A 17,813-nucleotide genomic window follows, 5' to 3' on the forward strand; every position below is an offset into this window, starting at 1 on the left:
GCTACGGATCTGGGAACTTTGGATGTAAATTAGCTTCTAACACTGGTACATTTACATTGATGTAAAAACAGACATGTTGATTTATGTGCATGTAAAAGAGTACAGTAGATCAAACCAAATCCTAATTTTCCACCCAGAGTACAAATGAGCTTTTAGCTTCACAATGACTTAAAAAACATGAAAATGTAAACAACATTAAAACCGGACATTAAAACCGGACGATTTTCAGTCAACATATTTGTTTTGTATCTATTCCATAGGTGTGCGGACAGACAAAGCCTCCACAGGAAGTGTCATGAGGAGGTATGGCAGATCCTGAAGAACAACGAATCAAGGCTCTCTGAGTGTGCTGCCCAGGAAGTGACATCATACACCAACTGTGCTGACCAACAGGATAGAGCCAAGGTGTGTGAAGTGCTATGCATCAGTGGTTCTTCTCAGAGTTTATTCCTTCTAGGGAGTTTTTCCTTGCCACTGTTCTCCTGCTTACTTTTCGGGGGTATGGTCCCGTTTACTGTCAAGCACTTGTTTTTAAAAAGCATTTCTTCAAGCTTTATTTAGACTGATTAGATATCAAGGGGATACAGAGGTGGAGAGGGGGGAAAAAGGTACAGGGGAGGACACAGGGCTTGAACCCCAGTATCCATCAGTGAGTTACATGTGTGTTGCCACTACACCACAGCTCTGCCACACCACAGTTCTGCCGCACTATAAAGCACTTTGTGACACATGTTGTAAAAGAAAGGGATATATTCTGTATACAATACATTTGACTGATTGATTAATCTCTTAATGTGAAGACACTGTCGGAGGAGGTGCTGTCTATAGCTGGGAAGCTGGAGGAGCTGAGGGCGGTGTGCCCACTGCGGGGGTGCTGTGTGGGCACCGAGGGGGCACTGGGTGCCCTCTGGAGGCGCTGGGCGGCACTGCGGCGCGGCGTCAGCCTCCTCCGGGCACGCTTAGAGCAGAGAGGGGTGGAGTGGAGGGACGTCACCAAGAGCGTGAGTCACGTGACCGAACTATCTTCAGTGAACTGGTCCTTTAATGGTCATAATGTAATATAGTATATGTTATATAATAAGTATATTACATATGAATAAATGCATGTAGTCCAAAAAATAATTACTTTTCTTTGTTGGACTACATGACTTCACCCCGGATGAGCACTCCATTAAATAGAAGCCTTTAGTAGGCCCGGCACATGATAAATATACATACATGTATTATAAAGGTGATTATTCTTACCTTCACAACAGCACATGGCTCATAACGTATTTTTTATGTATATATTCATAATACTTTACACATAGTTGATCCACAAAGAGTAGGGCTTTGGAAATACCTTGTTTGTTTTTGTACAAAAGTGTGTGTAGTAGTATTGTACGCCTATGTGTAAATAGAGTGGGGGAAAAAAGTATTTAGTCAGCCACCAATTGTGCAAGTTCTCCCACTTAAAAAGATGAGAGAGGCCTGTAATTTTCATCATAGGTACACGTCAACTATTACAGACAAAATGAGAAAAAAAAATCCAGAAAATCACATTGTAGGATTTTTTATGAATGTATTTGCAAATTATGGTGGAAAGTAAGTATTTGGTCAATAACAAAAGTTTCTCAATACTTTGTTATATACCCTTTGTTGGCAATGACACAGGTCAAACGTTTTCTGTAAGTCTTCACAAGGTTTTCACACACTGTTGCTGGTATTTTTTGTTCACCGTTCTTGTGATCATTTTGACCCCACGGGGTGAGATCTTGCGTGGAGCCCCAGATCGAGGGAGATTATCAGTGGTCTTGTATGTCTTCCATTTCCTAATAATTGCTCCCACAGTTGATTTCTTCAAACCAAGCTGCTTACCTATTGCAGATTCAGTCTTCCCAGCCTGGTGCAGGTCTACAATTTTGTTTCTGGTGTCCTTTGACAGCTCTTTGGTCTTGGCCATAGTGGAGTTTGGAGTGTGACTGTTTGAGGTTGTGGACAGGTGTCTTTTATACTGATAACAAGTTCAAACAGGTGCCATTAATACAGGTAACGAGTGGAGGACAGAGGAGCCTCTTAAAGAAGTTTTTACAGGTCTGTGAGAGCCAGAAATCTTGCTTGTTTGTAGGTGACCAAATACTTATTTTCCACCATAATTTGCAAATAAATTCATAAAAAATCCTACAATGTGATTTTCTAGATTTTTTTTCTCAATTTGTCTGTCATAGTTGACGTGTACCTATGATGAAAATTACAGGCCTCTCTCATATTTTTAAGTGGGAGAACTTGTACAATTGGTGGCTGACTAAATACTTTTTTTCCCCACTGTGTTTGTGGTTGTGTGTCCTTTGGGTGTCCCAGATGGCTCAATGCAGCAGTGCTCTGGACAAGCTGCAGGGTGAGCTGCCGGACCCCACCACAGTGAGCTCCGCTCAGGGAGGCCCACTGGTTCTGCTAGTGCAGACAGAGCAGCACCAGATTGGGCTAGAGCGGGAACAGCGAATCCTGACCTCCCTGGAGCTCCGGCTCTCCCAGCTCCTGGGTGAGTCCAGCCCTCAGGAGACAGCTAGCCCCATCCCAGTCTGCCAAAGGCTGAGGGACATGCAGGAGCGCCTTAGGAGGTAAGGATGATACAGTACTCTCTTTGAAATACAAATACTCCGTCTTTCGAAACTCACTCACACAATTCACATGGCACACACGCACGCATGCACACACACACACACACACACACACACACACACACACACACACATACACACACCTCAGGAATAGAAAAGCACAATGCAGAAAAAGCTGTATGTGGGTTTAAATGTTTTCCTTTTTCTTTTTACATAAACATTAGTTGTCAGCGCAAGAACCCTGGAGCCTTTGCCATAGGTGTGCAGACAATCATATTGACACTGTTTATTAACACTGTTTATTGACAAATGTTGACAGTAGGTGTACTATTACACACCATGAGTGTCAATATGATTCTAGGAAACATTTAAGCACATATACAGTGAGGGAAAAAAGTATTTGATCCCCTGCTGATTTTGTACGTTTGCCCACTGACAAAGAAATGATCAGTCTATAATTTTAATGGTAGGTTTATTTGAACAGTGAGAGACAGAATAACAACAAAAAAATCCAGAAAAATGCATGTCATAAATGTTATAAATTGATTTGCATTTTAATGAGGGAAATAAGTATTTGACCCCCTCTCAATCAGAAAGATTTCTGGCTCCCAGGTGTCTTTTATACAGGTAACGAGCTGAGATTAGGAGCACACTCTTAAAGGGAGTGCTCCTAATCTCAGCTTGTTACCTGTATAAAAGACACCTGTCCACAGAAGCAATCAATCAATCAGATTCCAAACTCTCCACCATGGCCAAGACCAAAGAGCTCTCCAAGGATGTCAGGGACAAGATTGTAGACCTACACAAGGCTGGAATGGGCTACAAGACCATCGCCAAGCAGCTTGGTGAGAAGGTGTCAACAGTTGGTGCGATTATTCACAAATGGAAGAAACACAAAATAACTGTCAATCTCCCTCGGCCTGGGGCTCCATGCAAGATCTCACCTCGTGGAGTTGCAATGATCATGAGAACGGTGAGGAATCAGCCCAGAACTACACGGGAGGATCTTGTCAATGATCTCAAGGCAGCTGGGACCATAGTCACCAAGAAAATAATTGGTAACACACTACGCTGTGAAGGACTGAAATCCTGCAACGCCCGCAAGGTCCCCCTGCTCAAGAAAGCACATATACAGGCCCGTCTGAAGTTTGCCAATGAACATCTGAATGATTCAGAGGAGAACTGGGTGAAAGTGTTGTGGTCAGATGAGACCAAAATGGAGCTCTTTGGCATCAACTCAACTCGCCGTGTTTGGAGGAGGAGGAATGCTGCCTATGACCCCAAGAACACCATCCCCACGTCAAACATGGAGGTGGAAACATAATGCTTTGGGGGTGTTTTTCTGCTAAGGGGACAGGACAACTTCACCGCATCAAAGGGACGATGGACAGGGCCATGTACCGTCAAATCTTGGGTGAGAACCTCCTTCCCTCAGCCAGGGCATTGAAAATGGGTCGTGGATGGGTATTCCAGCATGACAATGACCCAAAACACACGGCCAAGGCAACAAAGGAGTGGCTCAAGAAGAAGCACATTAAGGTCCTGGAGTGGCCTAGCCAGTCTCCAGACCTTAATCCCATAGAAAATCTGTGGAGGGAGCTGAATGTTCGAGTTGCCAAACGTCAGCCTCGAAACCTTAATGACTTGGAGAAGATCTGCAAAGAGGAGTGGGACAAAATCCCTCCTGAGATGTGTGCAAACCTGGTGGCCAACTACAAGAAACGTCTGACTTCTGTGATTACCAACAAAATCAAAAGTAACAGTCAGTATCTGGTGTGGCCACCAGCTGCATTAAGTACTGCAGTGCATCTCCTCCTCATGGACTGCACCAGATTTGCCAGTTCTTGCTGTGAGATGTTACCCCACTCTTCCACCAAGGCACCTGCAATTTCCCGGACATTTCTGGGGGGAATGGCAAATTGATATTAAAAACAGTTGAGCTGACAGCTGTTTTGTACTGTTTCGCTATGGCTGTAGTCATCACTCTAGCAAGAGGGCAATATTGTATTAATGTAGTAGTGTGTATGTGTGTGTGTGTGTGTCCAGAAAGCTATGACCTTTGTTTATTTATGTCTGAGAAAAAAACACTTTTCAACCCAAAAGATCCAGTACACAATCAAAGTATAATAAAACATATACAAATATGATGATATGATCAAAATAAAAGAATTCTGAATGAACAAGCCTTTTCATACTTTATAATATGCCTATTGTAATCTATTGTAATCTGTTGTAATCTGTTTTAGGAAAATCTACCCAAAATATTTCACCTTCTTTATTGCTTTACCAAACGTATCATGACATTAGTGATAGTCAAAATCTGTTAAATTTGTGAACGTCTAAATCAACATTTGGGCCATTTAAACGGTGTGCATCCCTCCTATAGACAAGGGGTGAAGGGCTATTTAAAGGGCTCGATTTTGTAGTTTTGAGCATACGTATAAAAAAAGAATATTTTGGACTTCCACACAAAATTACTTCTTTATTTATTTTAGGTTTAAGGAAGCGTGTAGGTCACATTCTTTTTCCTAGAGCTATGAAAGTATTTAGTATTTATATCTGCCTGCTCGAGACAAATTCAGCGATTGCTTTGCCATGTCTGTGCTGTGAAGCAGTCGAGCTGGATAAATGTTTTTGTAAGGACCGCCCCTTTGACGTGACGTCACAGTGAAGTTATATAAATTGATGTAATGATGCAGCCGACCACTAGAGGGAGGCAAATACACGTTTATTCGACAGAGGACCCTTAAATGGTCCTAGGAAGGTCTGGATTTATCAATACAATAAGTAATGTAAACATATATATATTTTTAAGTGATTCTAATGCCCGATTTCGAGGACTGTCAGGTTATTAAAGGTAGACTGAGCCTAATGAGATCATCTTACACAGTGGGGCGACTTCCTGCTGATAGAAATCTACAACTACAAAATTCAAATCTACCAAAACTCATCCCAATGTGGCCATGCTGAAAGAAATGTCTGTAAAGCTAAAATTGTTGTATATACTGACAAGATATTGGAGTCTCCACTCTATGTGAATCAGTGTCCGTAAAGGTGGAAGGCAGGCTGGAGGAGGCGGGAGCAAGCGAGAACATTCTAGTCAATTAAATGGCAGCTTCGCATGTGAACAACAGGCACACCTCCGATATAACATTATTTTTTTCTCCAGGTTGGAGGGATGTCAAGCGCATCCACTTATATCAATACATTTGTAACAACCTAAGCATTACAAAACTTATATTCAATCAAATAGGCCTCACGTAGCAAATTAGCAATACATTTTTATGTTGACCAAAATCAACACTCTCCCATTGCCCTCTATACAAAATAAACCCCACTTCCATTTTCCCGCTGACAGAAATAGAGGCGCAGTCCAGCATCTGCCTTTGCCTCTTCCTCTCTGTGTAAAGTCTGGGAAGTTGCCCTATGACAGTGTATGATTATGTCATATTGCTGAGCCTACCTTTAACATTGTGAGGGTGACATTGTGCCCACACAGTTTGAGAGAGCAGAGCATGCTGGTCCAGAGCGTGGCGCTTTCAGAGGAGCAGGAGAGGGAGCGCTTGCAGGAGCAGATCGGAGAGGTGGCGCAGCAAGTGGCTACCCTGCTCTCCATTCTGGCGTCCCACCCCAGCACACGCCAACTAAAGGTGAGCTACTATGGGAAATACACTGTATTCTTTATTTACATTTACATTTTAGTCATTTAGCAGACGCTCTTATCCAGAGCGACTTACAGTTAGTGAGTGCATACATTTTTCATACTGGCCCCCCGTGGGAAACGAACCCACAACCCTGGTGTTGCAAGCACCATGCTCTACCAACTGAGCTACAGGAGTTCTCCATTTAGAGGCTAGAGAGAGAGATTAATTTATTGTATGGGCCAGAAGAAACTATAACATGGTAAACTTTTCTTGAAACAGCCACTACAAACCTCAGCTAACTTTAGCCATCGTTAACATTAAGTTTTAAAAAACTGAACTTCCCCTTTAAATAGGCTACATCATGACTCTCCTCAGTCAATTCATGACTCATAAGTTATAAACAGTCCTGTTATGTGTATCCCAACCGTTGAATTGAACTAGTCATTCTGATTCTATGGTTGGAGCTTCCTTTCTCCTTTCTCCTCCCGCTGACCCGAGCATCTTTTGAACTCTCCTCAGTCAATTCTGCAGTTACTTTACCTGCTAACTTTTAAGTGGAGACAACAGGTCCTTAATGCCTCATTAGATTCAGTAGAGTTTGCTGCGCTTAAGAAGGCCGTTTTTGGAGACAGTTTAGAACCCATAAGAGACTAAGCCCTGTCTAAGCCGGGGGAGGGGGGGTTCTACTAAGATAGATGGAATTGTTTTAAGAAGGTCATACCAAGGATAATTTTGCTATTTGATTTGGAATTTTAAGACCTCTTGAAGTATAAAAATATATATATAAAAAATTATTTGATTAAAATGTGTATTTGGCATAGGTGCGATTAGCCATACAAATGCTTTGAATAACAGATTCACTACATTACAACAGATAATCCCCCCCCCAAAAAAAAATCTAAAGGAAGTTTGTTCTGAGGTGTCTGTCCTATATCTGATGGATATAATAAAAATCAGGAATCATTCTTTTTAATTTTTTTATTTTTTACATGTATGTAACTAACCCCTTATTTTTGGCACAAAACAGTGTCCAGTGTCCATATATATAGTACTTCCATAAATGTTTTCAACTGGTACCGGGGGACCTTCAGATGAGTCTTGTGAGGCCTGTGGGCAGCTTAGAGCAGAACAACCAACACAAACATGTTTGTGAGAGTCTCACCTTCCCACAGAGGGGTCATATAAGTGTGTAGCCCAAACTGTTCGGACGCTACAGACAGAAGTTGGCAGATTGGCTGTACTGACTTCAGACGAGTCCCAAGACGCTTGTGGGGGTCATACCGCAAAACGGAGAACACCATCATGTTTGTGAGAGTCTCATCTTTCCATAGAGGGGTATAATAGTTTGTAGGCCAAACCGTTCGGATGCTACAGACGATTTTGTGAGAAGACACATTTTCGGGATGTCTCATGGTCTGACAAACACCACTTTAGCTCTGTCATCTTTCACCACAGATGTGGAAGTGCGAAATAGGCAGACGTGGGAATTGAGACGCATCCAATGCAAAGAAACAGATATCTCTAGCTTAAACTGACAGATTTTTATGCAAAAAAAAATTATTACGCTAATTAGATTTCCGTGGGGACGCGGACATCGACCTTAGGGGGTTTAAGGCACATTCACATGGTATCTATTTCTCTCCCTCTCTCGTTCTCTATTTATCCTTGTTCTCTCTCTCTCCCTTTCTCTCCCCTCTCTCTCTGTCTCTCGCTCTCTCTCTCCCTTTCTCTCCCCTCTCTGTCTCTGTCTCTCGCTCTCTCTCTCCCTTTCTCTCCCCTCTCTGCCTCTGTCTCCATCTCTCTCTCTCTCTCCCTTTCTCCCCCTCCCCCCTCTCCCTCGTTCTCCATCCCGCTTTCCTTCCACCCTTCCACCCTCCCTCTCTCCCCACTCCCCCTTTCTCTCTCTGTCTTCCTCTATCTCCCTCCCCTTTCTCTTTCTCTCTCTCTCTCTGCAGGAGGTCAGGGTGGAGTTGGGTTCCCTGAGGGCCAGGTTACAGTGCATCATGGAGTGTGTCGGGACAAAGTATGCCGCTGTTATACCTCCGGAGGTGGAGAGACAGCTGCAAGAAGTCACCGGCTCTCTGCAGGACATGGAGGAGAAGGTAACGGGGATAAAGTTACCGATAGGAACAGATCTAGGATCAGCGTCCCCTCCCCCAATCCTAACCTTAACCATTAGTGGAGAAAATGCAAAACTGACATAAAATCAGCATCTAGGGGCAACTTCACCCTACTCCTTGGTGGGATGGTTGGTAGAGCAGTTTTGGGGTCAATTCCATCTAAATTCAGTCAATTGTGGAAGGGAATTGAAATTCAGCAAATTAATCGAAAAGTCCACATAGAAAACATCGGACAAGTTTCATCCGATAAGTTTGCTGTATGGAAATGGGATTGAGCCCAACACTGGTTTCTGAGTAAAAACCGGGCTAGTTGTGACTTTAAGTGTTATTTCATTGTGTGTGTGTGTGTGTGTTTGTGTGCGCATGCATGTGCGTGTGTGTATTTACCAGGTTGGCCAAGCCCTGGAAAAGAGCAGCCCACTCAATAGGCTGAGTAGCAGAATGGGGGAGATCCGTGTCGGGCTAGAAGAGGTCCAGACATTACTGCAGCAGAGGAGCCCCTCTGTGTCCGAAGCTGAACATGTGCTAAAGGTGTGTGTGTGTGTATGTGTGTGTGTCTCCATGTTTGCATTCATGCGTTTGTTCTTCCCCTGAAACAATCAACCTAGTGTGTATGTATGTGTGTCCTTCCCTGACCCCAATCAATCGTGCAAGATTGCTCCTAACCTGGCTCTTGGCCGAGTCACTGAAAAGCACTTTGTGACAACTGTTGATGTAAAAAAAAAAGGCCTGAGAAGTACATGGGATTGATTGATTCATTGATTGATATCATGACGACATAATATTTTTGTCTAGTTCGTATGGGACCAGCTGGACCAGTGGCACGGCCGGCTGGCCCTCCTGGAGGGCGAGGTGCAAGAGGCGGCCGAGGAGGAGCCGGAGCAGGCCCACCTCCTCATGGACCAGATCACCCAGCCGCTTCAGCTCTACCAGGACACGGCCCAGCAGGCTGAGCAGCGCACTGCCTTCCTCAGCAAGGTGAGTGAGAGATAATACAGGAGTAGCTCAACCTTACCCTCTGATTGGCTTGGTTGGCTTTTCACCATATTCACCATGTACACCAAGTGGTTGTATCTTATAATTACAACATTCCTCAACTGGTTCTTCCAAAACAGCACAATTTCAGTTGACTGTTTTTTTCCCTCCATTTATTTCAGTTCCTTTGGCATATGCCAGGGGTCCCCAATTACATTCAGCCGTGGGACGATTTTTCCTTGAGCGGATGGTCGGGGGCTGGAACATAGTTATAAATCATTTGTACACTGCAAATTGACCGCAAGAATCCCAAACAGATAATAGTATTTGACAAAAACAGGATCATTTCAAACCTTGATTACATTCTTTTCATTTGTGGGAATACTTGGGAACAGATTTCCTAAATTAAAATCACTGAGCTCATTTCCTAGTGGTTTTACAGTATTTTATGTCCATGAATGAACATTATATAAATTTTTTAAAATTAATAATATTAATATATATATATAAAATATAAAATCTATTACATATATATATATATATATATATATATATATATATATATATACATATATATATATATATATATATATACAGTGCATTCGAAAAGTATTCAGATCCCTTGACTTTTTCCACATTTTGTTACATTACAGCCTTATTCTAAAATGGATTACATTTTTTTTTTTTCATCACACAATACCTCATAATGACAAAGCAAAAACAGATTTTTTGAAATTTTTGCAAATGTATAAAAAAACAACTACTGATATTATATTTACATAAGTATTCACACCCTTTACTCAGTACTTTGTTGAAGCACCTTTGGCAGCGATTACAGCCTTGATTCTTCTTGCACACCTGTATTTGGGGAGTTTCTCCCATTCTTCTCTGCAGATCCTCTCAAGCTCTGTCAGGTTGGATGGGGAGCATCGCTGCACAGCTATATTCAGGTCACTCCAGAGATGTTAAATCGGGTTCAAGTCTGGGCTCTGGCTGAGCCACTCAAGGACATTCAGAGACTTGTCACGAAGCCACTCCTGCGTTGTCTTGGCTGTGGCTTATGGTCGTCGTCCTGTTGGAAGTTGAACCGTCACCCCAGTCTGAGGTCCTAAGCGCTCTGGAGCAGGTTTTCATCAAAGATATCTCTGTACTTTGCTCCGTTCATCTTTCCCTCAAACCTGACTAGTCTCCCAGTTCCTGCCGCTGAAAAACATCCCCACAGGATGATGCTGCCACCACCATGTTTCACCGTAGGGATGGTGCCAGATTTCCTCCAGACGTGACGCTTGGCATTCAGGCCAAAGAGTTCAATCTTTGTTTCATCAGAACAGAGAATCTTGTTTCTCATGGTCTGAGTCCTTTAGGTGCCTTTTGGCAAACTCCAAGCGGGCTGTCATGTGCCTTTTACTGAGGAGTGGCTTCTGGCCGCTCTACCATAAAGGCCTGATTGGTGGAGTGCTGCAGAGATGGTTGTCCTTCTGGAAGGTTCTCCCATCTCCACAGAGGAACTCTGGAGCTTTGTCAGAGTGACAATTGGATTCCTGGGCAACTCCGTGACCAAGGCCCTTCTTCCACGATTGTTCAGTTTGGCCGGGCGGCCAGCTCTAGGAAGAGTCTTGGTGGTTCCAAATCTCTTCCATTTAAAAATGATGGAGGCCACTGTGTTCTTGGGGACCTTCAATGCTGCAGAAATGTTTTGGTACCCTTCCCCAGATCTGTGCCTCAACACAATCCAGTCTCTTAGCTCTACGGACAATTCCTTCGACCTCATGGCTTGGTTTTTATTCGGACATGCACTGTCAACTGTGGGACCTTACATAGACAGGTGTGTGACTTTCCAAATCATGTCCAATCATTTGAATTTACCACAGGTGGACTCCAATCAAGTTATAGAAACATCTCAAGGATGATCAGTGGAAACAGGATGCACCTGAGCTCAATTTCGAGTCTCATAGCAAAGGGTCTGAATACTTATGTAAAAAAGGTATTTCTGTTTTGTATTTTTTATTCATTTGCGAACATTTCTACAAACCTGTTTTCGCTTTGTCATTATGGGGTATTGTGTGCAGATTGATGAGGGATAAAATTCATTTAATCCATTTTAGAATAAGGCTGTAACTTAACAAAATGTGAAGAAAGGGAAGGGGTCTGAATACTTTCCGAATGCACTGTATATATATGTTATTTGTTTCGTTTTTCAATATCTTGGGGGGCCCAATAGAGGAACCCTATCCTATGCTCTATGTCCTATATTCACTGTCCCCCTCTGTTAGATCCCTGCCTGCCTCCAGGAGTATGAAGATATAATCCATAGTGCTGGCTGCTGGCTAGACGAATCCCAGTCCTGGCTAGACGCTCCTGGCACCTACACCACAGCCCGGAGCCTCCAGAGCCAGGCCAACACACTGCAGGCCAGTCCACTGCACGCACACACAAACAGACACACCCTCACATGTACATAGGCGCAATCCCCTGGATTGTAGAACACTGCTAACGGTGTTGGTAGTTCAGAATGTATATATACTAGAGCTGTGCGTGTGCGAGTGTGTGTTCCAAGTAACAAGTTTTATTAGTTATATGTACGAGATGGTATACACCGTCCAACTAAATGCTTACTTGCAGGTTCCTTCTCGACAATGCAACAACGATAAGAAATAATAAAAGATAAGAATACGAACATAAAGTAAATGGCTCAGTAGAATAGAATACATTTTTTAGCATAAGTATTATACAGGAAGGCACAATTTATAGTACAATATTTACACGTGTTTTGGGGAAGGGGTGATTGGGGGGCAAGTGTTTAAATTGTGCAGTATTTAGCAATCATAATAAGAGTCTTTTAGCAGCAGTTGGGATGTGTGTGTAGCATAAATGTGTGTGTGTGTGTGTGTGTGTGTGTGTGTGTGTGTGTGTGTGTGTGTGTGTGTGGGTGTGGTGTGTGTGTGTGTGTGTGTGTGTGTGTGTGTGTGTGTGTGTGTGTGTGTGTGTGTGTGTGTGTGTGTGTGTGTGTGTGTGTGTGTGTGTGTGTGTGTGTATGTGTGTGTGTGTGTGCATGCGGGTGTGCTCTCATGTGTCCATGTTCTGTAACCCCATACCATAGATGGTGCTGGATGACTCGGAGCGTATCCTTGCCACTCTGGTGGGCTTCAGGACGGTGTTGGGGGAGATCTCTGTTGTGTGTCACACCACTGCTATGGAGGATAGGCTGGTCCAGACCGAATGCCAAGTCACCGCCATGCAGCAAAACATCATGGGGCCATTGGACCAGCTGCTGCACATCACTCCGGTAAGACCCTCTATTGCAGTGGTTCTCAATAGGGTGTACTACTAGCTCCGGGGTCAAGTTTCCTCTAGGTACAGATCTAGGATCAGCCTCCCCTGCCCCAGTCCTAACCTTAACCATTAGCGGGAGAAATGCAAAAAAACGTAGACAAGATCACTGTCTTTGGGGCAAATTCAACCTACACCAGTACCAGTCCCCCTGGGGGTACTTGCCCTATCCACAGGAGGTCACAAGTGCAAAGTGCAAGCCAGCCATGTATAAGTGTGAATGTGTGTGTGCGTGGGTTTTAAGGCATTTGGTTGTGTAAAGCGGGAGAGAGCGGAGTGTGACCATGAGCATGGTGCTTAAAGCTAGAGTGTTTGTGGAAAGAGACTAAGGTTGTCAATCAACAGCCTCAATAGAGGAGTTTTGCCCTCTCTCAGAATGCATTGTGTCTCCTCCCAGTATGACATTTAAATAATAACAGCTGTGGCTAATGCTAGTGAGTTTCAATGGAACACTTCACTGCGTGTCTAGGCTTATATTTGATCGAACACATTTGGTCTTGGTCTGACCCAGAAAAACAACTCACACACAAACCTTTGATGCTAATAAATGCATTTTTATTGATAAAAAGCCAAAAGAAATGAATAAATAGTATAGAAAATATTGAGAAAAGTAAAGAAGAAAAAAACATTGGCCCACCTCTCTTCACGGCATGTATTTTCCTTTGGTTTGTCTTGAATAATTTAGGATTTTAATTTATACCTTTTTTCATCCCCTTTATCTTTTGTCTTCTTTTTGTTTTAAAGCAACAGTTCACCCTAATTTCATACTTTTTTAATCCTCTTCTTACCTTAGAAGTAGTTTAGGCCAGGAGTTACTGAAATGTACTGAGTGTAATTTGCAGTCACTCCTGGCCTATAGAATACTTCCATGGTAAGAAAAATATTTTAAAGGAGGAAATTAGGGTGAACTAACACTTTAAAAGTAAATTAAATGCCATTAAATTCAATATGGTACCGTATACAAATGCTTTGGGAAAATGTATAAGAACATAGACCTATGGTTGGTTGCACGAGGGGGAACTTTGAGCAGAGCAAAGTGATTGGGGATACAGTAGCCAAAAAGGTTGAAAACCCCTGTGCTGTTCTATCCCTAGAATAGAAGTTACTACGTAAAGTGAAAACAGGTATCAGACATTATGGTATGGGTATGGTACGGCTCAAGGGCCACATCGGGATATCAAAATTCACCAGAGGACCGCACAGATTTTTTTTCTGACTGATTAGTTAGTCAAAAGCAATTTGCAGGTCCTGAAAAAAGGGCAGCTATTTCAAAAGGTATTGGTCCATTATAATTTCTACATACTTTCTATCTAATTTTAGCCGTCCATCAGTGGCCTGGAGTTGTTTTTTAACCCAAAATACAGTACCCTTATAATGTCTTAGTATCATCACATAGTGATCCTACGTTATTACCAGAAGCTTTCAGACTGGTATGTGTGGTGTCAGGAGGTTTGGAATAACATAAGACAGCAAAAGACAATGGACCATAAAGCAGTATTCTATTCTATCTTTTCTATTCCATTTATGAAACTGACTTGTGGTGCTTTTCATGTTTGAGTTTGGTTTTTGCTTTCGAGCTTTTGCTTTTCTCTGGAACATTCACAGCATTGTTGGCATTTTCAGGAAGTGGATGCCATTGAAGCAGAGGTGAAGACGATGGAGAAAAACGTGACCAAGATCAGAGCTATTTTATCCTCCGCTGATACATTGGACATCTCGCTTGAAGAACACCTCCACAACTGGCAGGTGGGACAAGAGTGTGTGTGTGTGTGTGATAAGTGTGTGTTAAGTGTGTATAAGAGGATGTGTACATATCCATGCATGTATGTTTGTCATTATATGATTTAGAAATGTATTTCATTCACACGTGCACACACTTGCATTTAAAAACGTGTGTATGTGCTTACTGTATGTACCTCCCCCTTCCTGTTCTGTCTAGGTAATCCTGGCCAACATCCAGTCTATGCGGAGGACAGTGGGGGAGATCGAGGGCTGTAAGGCTGAACTGGGACTACCTCAGGGGGCAGAAGAGACCCTGAGTGCCTTCCCCAGAGCCATGCAGCTCCTACGGCCCCTCCAAGAGCTGGAACAGCTGACACAGGAGCAGAGTAGAGCGCTGGAGGTAGGAAACGTTCCCATAACGTCCCCACAATATCCCCACGTTTCAACAACGTTACCAGACCGTGTCTCCAATGTCCACACAACGTTACAATAATTTTGTGGCAATGTAACTGTAATGTGCCCCCAATGTTGCCAATATTGTCCCCAAAGCCAGGCCCCTCTTCATTCAAGAAGGGTTCAGTAAAGTTCAGTGATAAAAATAGAAACTGGGTTACATTCATTTTGGATCAATTAAGTGCGAGGGGGAAACAAAAAAAAGTAGGACTGCGTAACTGACCCAATGGGCAAAACTGGTTTCAGTGACGTCATTATGACATTTTGTAAATGTCATTTTAACAACCAAAAATACTTCTTTATCTGACCAGATAAAAACGGAAATATGACGTATTTCTCATGACGTCTTGATGTCATCATAAAAAGGAAGTCACTACCTTGTTGAAACAGAGACTAGTTAGTTATGATCTGGTTATATGGTAATATTCTCAACCAGAAACAACAGTTTACAACAAATTGAACATACCAAATGTTGCCCACTGGGGGAGGGTGTGAGTTGTGCACTTGGGCATTTATAGTGAATTTATAATTTGGGCAAAATGATATTTTAATTAGAGTTGATGTCCGTGCCCCCGTGGAAACAAATTAGTATAATAAAAAATCCCCCCAATATTAGTCAGTTTAAGCTAGAGATATCTGTTTTTTTGCATCGTCTCAATCCACCACATCCGCCGATGTCGCACGTCCACATCTGCGGTGAAAGTTGACAGATCTAGAGCGTTGTTTGTCAGACCATGAGAAATCCAGAACATTGGTCTTCTCACAAAATCGTCTGTAGTGTCCGAACGGTTTGGCCTACAAACTATTATACCCCTCTATGGAAAGATGAGACTCTCACGAACACGATGGTTTTCTTCATTTTGCTATACGACCCCCACAAGCGTCTTGGGACTTGTCTGAAGTCGGTACAAACAATCAGCCAAATTCTGTCTGTAACGTCCGAACAGTTTGGGCTACACACTAATATGACTCTCACGAACATTAACATGTTGGTTGTTTTGCTCAAGACTCGTATGAAGGTCCTCCGGTACCAATTGAAAAACGGAATGGAAGTATCTATGGAGACTGTTTAGTGCCAAAAATAAGCAGTTAAATACATGTACATAAACAAAAAAATGTTTCATGATCTTTCTTATACCTCTCAGATATAGAACAGACACTTCAGAACAAACTTCCTTTAGATTTTTTGGGGGGGACTATCTGCTGTTCCATGTAGTGAATATGTTATTCAATGTGTTTGTTTGGGCTAATAGCAGTAAGGCAAAACATTTAAATACTTCAAGGGGTTGTAAAATTCCAAATCAAATAGCTAAATGGTTCTTGGTAGCTAAATGATAAATGTCCAGTATGGCTGAAGGACCAGGCTGAGTGGTCGGGAAGCTCACCTTGACTGAGAGTTCTTTGAAATGCCTATGTCAAGCAACTTGGACGGAATGTTTCAATGAAATCATCTCAAGCAAATGCTCTGATATATGAAGCAATTCAGATTGAAATTGCGTGGAACATCCAATTCTGTCATACGTCATGGTTTCACACATTATTTGTTTATCCAACCATTTGGTTATTGTAATATCATCGATATAGACAAAATGCTGGCTTTACAATTGAGCTAGCCAAAATAAAATTGCCAGCACTGTTTTATCAAGAGCTCAGTTCACGTTGGACAATTTCAGTTGAAACTGGACAGGAAGAGGTCTGGGTTCACTTCATAAGTTACACTTATTGACTGTCAGACCATGTATAGTCAATGTGCTTGAAGTGGCCAAAGCTGTCAAGCAGATAAAAGAGAACAAAGCCAGCGGACCAGAAACCTGCTGAGATCTACAAACACGAAGGAGAATGTCTAGTAGAACACCTGCACTCAATTATGGTCAGGATTTTGAATGATAAAGACCTTCCCAATGAACTGAAAGATGCCATCATTGTCACCATCTTCAAGAAAGGGGACAAGTCGGACTGTGGCAACTACAGGGGAATCTCTCTCCATTCCAGGCAAAATACTTGCAAGAATCCTTCTAAACAGACTCTCACCCATTGCTGAAAAACTCCTCCCTGAATCCCAGAGTGGCTTACGAGCCGGCAGAGGAACTTCAGACATGATTTTCTCAAACCTTTAACTCCAAGAAAAGTGCCAGGGGCAGAGACTATATGGCCTTCTTTGATCTGATAAGGCCTTTGACTCTGTTAACTTTGAGTTCCTGTGGAGAATCCTGCTGATATACAGTACCAGTCAAGAGCTTGGACACACCTACTCATTCTAGGGTTTTTCTTTATTTTCTACATTGTAGAATAATAGTGAAGACATCAAAACTATGAAATAACACATCTTGAATCATGTAGTAACCAAAAAAGTGTTAAACATATCAAAATATATTTTATATTTGAGATTCTTCAAAGTAGCCACCCTTTGCCTTAATGACAGCTTTGCACACTCTTGGCATTCTCTCAACCAGCTTCACTTGGAATGCTTTTCCGACAGTCTTGAAGGAGTTCTCACATATGCTGAGCACTTGTTGGCTGCTTTTCCTTCACTCTGCGGTCCAACTCACCCCAAACCATCTCAATTGGGTTGAGGTCGGGTAATTATGGAGGCCAGGTCATCTAATGCAGCAATCCATCACTCTCCTTCTTGGTAAAATAGCCCTAACACAGCCTGGAGGTGTGTTGGGTCATTGTACTGTTGAAAAACAAATGATAGTCCCATTAAGCGCAAACCAGATGGGATGGCGTATCGCTGCAGAAAACTGTGGTAGCCATGCTGGTTAAGTGTGCCTTGAATTCTAAATAAATCACTGACAGTGTCACCAGCAAAGCACCCCTACACCATCACACCTCCTCCTCCATGCTTCTTGGTGGGAACCACACATGCAGAGATCATCTGTTCACCTACTCTGCGTCTCACAAAGACACGGCGGTTGGAACCAAAAATCTCCAATTTGGACTTATCAGACCAAAGGACAGATTTCCAC

The 17,813-nt window shown here is 42.7% G+C and overlaps 1 protein-coding gene across 1 annotated transcript in view; it reads left to right on the top strand.

Moving 5' to 3' along the window:
* syne2a (spectrin repeat containing, nuclear envelope 2a) overlaps positions 1-17,813 on the top strand; it is a 242,120-nt gene that overhangs the window by 110,042 nt on the left and 114,265 nt on the right. The window contains exons 54-64 of the mRNA XM_084151514.1: positions 261-405; positions 801-1,001; positions 2,341-2,600; positions 6,100-6,250; positions 8,200-8,346; positions 8,755-8,895; positions 9,160-9,342; positions 11,613-11,750; positions 12,440-12,625; positions 14,293-14,415; positions 14,609-14,791. Of these exons, the coding sequence (XP_084007640.1) occupies positions 261-405; positions 801-1,001; positions 2,341-2,600; positions 6,100-6,250; positions 8,200-8,346; positions 8,755-8,895; positions 9,160-9,342; positions 11,613-11,750; positions 12,440-12,625; positions 14,293-14,415; positions 14,609-14,791 (1,858 nt within the window). The remainder of the gene's footprint in view (positions 1-260; positions 406-800; positions 1,002-2,340; positions 2,601-6,099; positions 6,251-8,199; positions 8,347-8,754; positions 8,896-9,159; positions 9,343-11,612; positions 11,751-12,439; positions 12,626-14,292; positions 14,416-14,608; positions 14,792-17,813) is intronic.

This window comes from Coregonus lavaretus (assembly GCF_964263955.1).
Source record: "Coregonus lavaretus genome assembly, chromosome: 33".
Taxonomy (NCBI): domain Eukaryota; kingdom Metazoa; phylum Chordata; class Actinopteri; order Salmoniformes; family Salmonidae; genus Coregonus; species Coregonus lavaretus.